Source organism: Diorhabda carinulata, chromosome X (genome assembly GCF_026250575.1).
Source record: "Diorhabda carinulata isolate Delta chromosome X, icDioCari1.1, whole genome shotgun sequence".
Lineage (NCBI taxonomy): Eukaryota > Metazoa > Arthropoda > Insecta > Coleoptera > Chrysomelidae > Diorhabda > Diorhabda carinulata.
Window position 1 is genome coordinate 20402967 of NC_079472.1, and position 8403 is coordinate 20411369.

The following is an 8403-nucleotide window of genomic DNA, read 5'->3' on the forward strand; positions in this document are numbered from 1 at the left end:
TTAACTAAAAATATTTCGATACAATGGAGATATTGTTCATCATAATTATCAAACGTTGTTTGTTTGACAAACTGTCGTTGATAAAACTATTCCAACTTTACGCTTTGTCACATGTGGGATCTCTTTGAAGCTGTTTCAGAACTATTTGAATATAGACACAAACATCCAAGCATAAGTTGCTTTGACTCAAATTACGAAAATTTCGGTATTTGTATCCATTCTTGTTTGTTTAGGCATGCCACGTTAATAAATTGTTTGTTCCATCCATTTATCATCCAAGAATATCTTTAAATGTTTTATACACATATGAGTATCGCACAAAAGGCAGAATGGATAAAATTTAGACTGTAAATATGAAGTATTTTTTCAATTGTCATTTGTACTGGGGTTTTAACATGAGCGCAAATCTAGTACAAAATGTTTTTTCTCACTTTGATGGTTAATTATCAGATGTATGCATTATTAAAAGTTTCCAAAAGTGTGTTAATTAATCATTCTAATGATTTAGACATGAAATATTACGAGAGCATTTCTTCTTTGAGATAAACTAAATATATTTAGTGATAGTCAGATTTATTCAGTGGGTAGGTAGAATTAAAACTCATCATATTCACAAAATTGACGATAAATAGCGAGATTTCAGTCATGGAAAATCATCTACAATGCTTCATGTGATTGAACGTCATTCCAGATCGAGCGAAGTTTTGGTAAAAAATAAATATCTCGTTTTCATCCCCATCTGGCCCGTTATGGTTCGTCACTAAGTTTCTCACATCACCAAGTTTTAGGGGCTGTAGCTACGTCATCCAGCCTGCTGCAAAAAAGATTCCTTTTACTTGTCACCACTAAGTTTCTGCCTCCAAACTCATCTCTGTAAGATACCTTCCATTGCCATTGCACTGATGGTTCTTCCTTATCTTTTTTGATAAGAAATCTTTAAGCATTAGCAAATTTGGTATGCTTTAGCATGGTGGTATTCAAAAATTTCGTAACATCTCAAAATATACAGAGTACATGTCGTATTTTTATCAGTCTTTTTGTAGACCTTATGATAAGACTCAATTTCCAACAAAAATTTGTCTCTTTTCATCCACTGGATTCAAATTGTATATTTCAGTCAGGAATTTAGTGACACATAATTTTATTTAAATCCTTATTCTCCGCTACTGGATTCGTAATGAAAACAAAGTCATCAACGTTATCAGATTTCCAAACCCACCCATGGAAGGGACGACGCAACCCTGAGCTTTAGATGATTTATTGTTGATGCATACTAATGCAAAAAGACGTTAATTTGTCATTTTTAGCATTTATGAGTATGAGTCATTAATTACACCAGTCTCGAAAATGCAAGCAAATAAATTATTCATTACTAGCATGCGAACATAATAAAAATATAATAGAGATAAAATAGTGGGTATCGACTCGTTAAAAATATTATTTAGGTCAATTCTCCAGTCACTTATATTTACCATAAAAGGGAATAGGTAAAGGAACCCTGATGGCATACACAAACTACAGATTCTAGATATGACCAGCTAAATACAATAATCCTCTCAGTAAATCACAAGTTTCATATATACGATAATGCAATTTTTGATACACATTTTTCTGTCTCAATACTCCTTTTCACTTAAGAGCTGATTATACGTGCTCCTTTTGTTTTATACCTATTCGAAATAGGTTATTTGTATACTGAATTTGTTCGCTCTTAACTTCTAAAACTAGATTTAACAAGTCATTTTAGTAAACATATTTCAAATAAACCGCCATCTACTAACTTGGTCTGCAGTTATAAATTGTTTACCTATTGATTCTGATATAATATGCACAAGCAATGAACTTAATGTGTGACTTCTTTGTCTAAATTTTCACAGTGAATTGTATTTTCCAGAAATAATGTACTTTAATTCGCAATCAATTACCGATTTTGACAAAAGCCCATTTCACTTTTTTTCAATTTTTATTTGATCACTGAATGAACTTTATCGCATCTATTCATATTAGATTGAATCTACTATTCACTTATTCCACATAGAACACAATATGATAGAAGTTTAGTCCTGCGCTATTGTCGTATTTTCTGGTCCCAAGGCTATTTTTATATTATCAATATATATATTTATTATTGTTTCTGGACTATTGAAGAATCAAAGTAGAAAAAATTTGTCATATATTATATATAACTTTTAATGCTCTTGGGCATTATAACAAAAATTATACTAATTTTTATCTAGGTGATAATCTTCATTGCGTAAGATTGAAGATCCTGATGAGATAAGATTCAAAAATAAAATCATTAAGTTAATCACTAATCTTCTGGGGGATCTCTGTTAATTATTAAACATCATGGTATCTTCTTTGGTGGTCTCGTAAGTGTTTCAATAAATAAGCCACATATGGGCTTGCGAGAAACCCTTCGGAATCTAGGTCCAGATATATTGTCTTTCTCAATTATCTTCATTTGTCGAAAACCATTCACAATTCGCTTCTCTTCATCAAGATTCATCAAGTCACATCTTCGTTGCTGCAACAATCGCCCAAAATATCATCGATAGTAAACGTTTTCAATGAATTTGTATACACGGAAAAAATTGATCATCCTTACGTGATACAATACTTTCATTTGAAAGGCGTTAGCCCAACCAATATAAAAGCTGAACTAGAAACTATTCTGGGTGAGATTCTCCTTCGTTATCAACAGTGGAATATTGGGTGGCAAATAACAACAATGAAGTGAAAATGGAGAACCGGGCACAAAGAAGGCAAAGACTGTTCCTTCTGCAGGTGATGTCGACAATTAATGGCTGTTTTGAGAAGCTTAACGAAAATATTTTTCCTATTTTTTTTTTGTTGGGTCAGATACTTCTGAGACCATCTTAGTAAAAGTCTTAGTAAACAAAGCATTCTTCAAACTTCAAATAGCAGCTTTGAGGAATTGTTGTTTACTATGAATGTAACCTCAGATTTCCAACCGATTGACCAAGAAGACCAAGCTGTAAGCGGAAAATCATAGCTACGTATCCTTCTTCAAAGCTATAAAGCAATAAATATAGGCTGTTCATACGGCTACAGAAGCTTGAGATTGCGTCAAGGAGATCTCACTAAAAGAAGATTGGAATAAGGTTTTTCCCAACTGATAGTACTCTTATATATGAAGAATTCCTGCACCAGGAGTTGGATTGGTTAGATGTATATAAAATTACTTCTAGTGTATGTAGTTTGTGTTTGGTACGAATTTTATGAGAATCTGAATATGGAAGAAATAATTGAAGAATCAATTTATATTTTTTATTTCAACAAAATTGGAAAATGACAATGCTCTAGATATGACTGAAATCACTTAAGTATTTTTTTATTTCGAATCCAACAGATCTCGAAACAGTTTCGATAAATTGGTAATTAACGTTACATTTGTATTTCTGTCCATCCAACACACAACTGTCAGAAACTGAAGATAATAACCTCAATTCTATTAAACTTGAAATTTGCACCAATAAATTATTGTTAAAACCCATTTTATTATCTTTTTCTTCCAATATGGAATAAAAAATGGCTAACAGTCTGTCGAACACAAATGGTTTCGGTCCTAGTTGAGTATTCAATCTTTCACTAACTTTACTTTTAGCTCTAATGTCTTTCAACTTCTTTTTTTGTTTACCGTGGTGTTTCATAAAAAGCTTCTTATCGTCTTTTGCGGGATTATAACTAGCCAAGTAAGCCGCAATGAGCAAATATTTAGCATAAAACGGGAGTTCTAAAGTTAGCATCGGTTTTTCTTTAACGGAATTTGCGGGCTTCAAAGTATCTACTCTCAAATACAGTGCTTCTAAGGATTGTTTTAATATAGGAGCGATGTTACGCCACAACGCCATCGAATCTTGAAGCGAATGTTGATTATAAATCACTGGTTCGCAGTATTTGATGAAATTTATCCTCGACATATATCGAAGTTCTGAAACATCTCTACAAACTCGATAGAAAACCGATAAAAATAAGTTTAAGTAATTTTTATAAAAGTTTATATCAAACTCTAATGGCTTGTTGAAATGTTTGAAAACTATCTTTTTAACTTGTTCTACGTCCAAAGATAATATTTCAAGTAATTCGTTTTTATTATATTGGGGAAAATATAATTTTATCGGTTCCACAGCTCCGGCTTTCGTGTAAAACTTTTCGAAAATAATTTTCGAAATAAATATAACCGGTAATGAAATTCCAGTAAGTTCTTTTAATCTCAGAAAGCACGGTAGTAAATTAAATTCCATATTTCTCAGTTCCTCGGCATTATCCAATACCAGGACAAACCCATCCAAATTCTTCATTTTATTACATTTCTGTACATTGTTGAGAAAGTCCACAAATTTGTCGCATTTCGCGTAGGGAACGGGATTTTTAGGATCCAATAGGTGTCCGGAAATGCTATTCAAAATCGTTTCAAACAAAATCTTTGATGAATAACATTCGATCAGATTCACTAAAGCATGATTGATTTGCAGTTCTTCGAGTATTCTAGTGACCACAATTGATTTGCCGCTACTTGTTCCTCCATAAACGTAAACGCTTTCAATTTGAGGCTCATCTTTATATGCAAACAGATTATAGAGCTGGTCGATTTGAATATCTCTACATGGCAGCGACTGTCTCAAACTGGATAAAACCGACGCCATTATGAATAGAAACGTGGTTTGCTGAAACAAAAGGAATTTCGTTAATTCACATTTGGACTGGATCAATATTAGACGCAAATTTTGATCCCATATAAACTCTCCAATTTCAGTTACATTAAAAAAAGTGTACAGAGTGAGCTCTAAGTATAAAACACTCATTTTGGTTCATAACGATTTTATAATATCTCATTATTTTTATCAACTATGGAATTTATCTATTGCTCTTGTCAACAGGCATCTGTGGTTTGATTTTTGACAAAATTTAATTAAGACTAGCTATGTCATTTAGTTTTGCTCCTATCTAGGAAATATGTTAATCAGTTTGCGTTTCACTGACGTGAATAACATCTTGTCGCGTGGTTTTATGGAAAAATGGGAAGAATTTGGTTTGCGTAAAAAACCATCACTCAAACCAAGACTTCTATGGAAACTGTTGACCAACATATTCAGCGCTACAAAGATGGCTTACTGAATTTTGTGGTAGGCGTACAAATACAGAGCGTGCATAGTTGATGTCTCTACACACGAATGAGAAAGCTTTCCTTAATATGGGTGCCGTATTTGCTCGCAATTCACTATAAACATGTTTTAATTGTACTGTTCCGTAACAGTGGATTTACCACAATACACCCAATACCAAACAGCAGTAAAAACAGTGGATTTCTTGTGGTAAATCGGCATTAAGGAAGCCAAGGTTGATTTATCAGCAAATGAAGTCATGGCCGACTGTTTTCATATAGTCGAGGGTCGAGTGAAAGAACAACCCGAAACATGTGTGCAAATATGTGCAGTTTCCATGGCAAAAATTAATTGATCAAAATAGTAATTGCGATTGACGACGGTTCTTGCAATTTTTGGTAATATATGAAAAAGTGATTAATTCATACAAAATTGACCAATAGACATGTAACTTTTACATTTTACATTCCCTTGCCAAGTAACGCGTAGTGAGTAAACGTATATCCTCCATAAAGCCTAACTAAGTCTCATTTGTGGAGTCCTACAGCTATTCGACCATTATCACCTAAGTTATCCAGTAACATTAACCATAAATTCAATCTACCACTGTATGGCAAAGGGGGCCTGAGAAAAAATAAACATAAATTTAGGTTCAAAACGTCTTACGACGTTGTTCGATGTCTAATTGCTACTCTTATTGATTTTTTTTTGTCTTCCTCTTCTTCCTCAATATGTTCTATAACTGTTTCTTTCAGATTTATTTGGATCTCCATTCCTTTGCTTTGTGTTAGAGTTAGAGCTTTATTTCTGATTTTTCTGCAGACTTCATATCTTTATATAAGTTCTGTATGGCCGTTTCCATAATTCTGATATTGGTATGTTATCGTAAACCTTTTGTGAATCTCTGAATATTAGGGGTACTGGTCTATTTATTATTGTTCAGGAAATGACATTACAAAAATAGATCAGAATTCACAGAAGAATCACAATTATGAACGCCTATCAATCAACTATAACGAAAACCCTGCTAGTCATAACTAGACTACCGTCAATAGACCTACTGCTCTAGAAAATAATGCTCATGAAAAAGTTCGTAGATTAATCTTGGATAAATGACGAAGAAGGTGGAAAATGAAGTAAGGGAATAGTTAATAGATCACAAAATAAGATAAAACCTAAAAACTAAGAATAAGCGAAAGCATAAAGAGTTAAAATATTTTTCAACGAAACTACTAACAGTGCCACGAATAAATGAAGATACAACGGAGCACACCTTCTTCGAATACTCGACATGACATAAGTGAAATGGGAGACTTACTAGATCCTATTTGATTTGAAAATATGATAAATAAGATGCTAGATATTCAAGAAAACTGAAATATGTTGAGCGAAATAAATTTAAACGTGAAAACGAAAGACCAGAATAATTGGGACTACAATGGAAAAAGTATACCGATTAACGTCCTTCCCCAAGTAATGCCGTACGATTGTTCTGAACAGAGCTTACTAAAGGTTAAAGGAGGGGTTTTAGTCGAGGTAGCATCCGACACTGAAGAAGAAATAATATTTGGTATTATTTAGAACGTCTTTTTACACCGATAAACATATACCTGGCAATATTCGACAATGTGTCTCCGATGGATCCTCAATTTTATCATTTATACGTGACACGCACATTTAATAATACATGTGTATGTCATAACAAATAGTCCTATTACACATGCAAAGTCCTCAATATATATTTTATGCGGATAAATGGCAGTCTTCAAAAGCCGAGCTTCATGGTGCAATAAACCTATCGACTTGAATAGTAATGTAGCAATCGATCACTGTAAATATATTCTCGTTTTATGACAACTTATTCATAAATTCTTTGAAATCGCTAACATAGAAAATACAAATGATATTTTTTATAATAATGATTGATCCGGAAACATAAATGTTATAACTGAATATAAATTATAATCAACACTGAATTTCTCTTTGCACCAAAATCACATTTTTGAATTTATTTACATTTCATTAAAACTAATTATCAAATTAATTTTAAACTAGAAAGTAGTCGTATATTTGAAAATAATAATTTTTAGAAGTAATACTATATTCTATTCTGTATTCTAATCAATCGCCTTTTATATTAATTATAAATAGAGAAACATTATTTTGTCCCAGTTGCCCCTACAGCATTAAAACGACAACAGCAATGTATATATTTGGCGGTAAATGATACGTAACCTATATATTATACACTTACCTAAATAATCAAAACATAATAACAATCTGTTAGCAGATTTTGGTGGTATTTAAAATAATATTAACAGCTGCTATTAAACAATCAACAAAATTAATTTTAAATTAATGAAACACAACAATCTGTACGTCCAAATAAACAATCACAAACAACGCGAAATGTACACCAACTTTATACACCAGTGTTGTCGGGTGTTAATTATAAACGGATATATTTCTATGAATAAATGATTTCATTTCAAAAATAAGATAAAGTTGTTTGTACCACTATTTTTATTAGGTTCATGATTATTTTTTTTTCTCTAAATATTTTGATAAAACTCAGTATTATAGTAGGCATATATATTAAACTTGGCAACATCAATACAGAGATACTAATGTGAAGAATTATTAAAGGTTCCATTTTCTAGTCATGGCAATGTTGTTATGTAGCAATAGATGGCACGACAAGTACTAAATATATTAATTAAATATATAATAACTGCGCAGGACTGGCTTAAGTATTAAAATGTAAATTAATATTTAAAATGGGTTGATTGGATCAACATAAAATTGTTACTTAACGTTTTATAGCGAAGTGTATCCTATAACTGATTTATATATTTAAGAATATAATTGGTACAAATTTATAAATAGGAAATCCAATGTTATAATATAAAATATTTTATTTGTATTTGTAAACAATTGTCCGACAATAAAGCATTTCACTCTAGTTAATAAAGATATTTATTTGAATTTTATTACACTAAATATGTCTCACATTCCTAAATATCATGTTTATCAATTTTTCTTCAATAAAATTTTCTTGTATCGAAGTATCTGCCTATGGTGGAGGAAATAAAAAGTTATTTTCATTTCTCTCGAAAAGAAAAAGGTTTACATTTAAAATTCCATTTTTCCACAAATTCTAAACCGATTGCAAATATTATTGTTGGCATAGAGTGAGAAAATAAAACAGTGTTATTGAAGCTACACTAAACGCAATCCTTGACTATGGTATCAAGGATATGCCGAAGGTAATAAG

The 8403-nt window shown here is 31.7% G+C and overlaps 1 protein-coding gene across 1 annotated transcript; it reads right to left on the reverse strand.

Annotated features, from left to right (window-relative positions):
• Positions 1-3269: 3269 nt before the first annotated feature.
• LOC130901029 (origin recognition complex subunit 5) lies at positions 3270-7668 on the reverse strand. The gene is made up of 2 exons (XM_057812094.1): positions 7384-7668; positions 3270-4691 (listed from the first exon to the last, which is right to left on the reverse strand). Exon 2 carries the CDS (start codon positions 4668-4670, stop codon positions 3324-3326), a length of 1347 nt encoding a protein of 448 aa, XP_057668077.1. The 5' UTR covers positions 4671-4691; positions 7384-7668; the 3' UTR covers positions 3270-3323.
• Between the last annotated feature and the right edge of the window lie 735 nt (positions 7669-8403).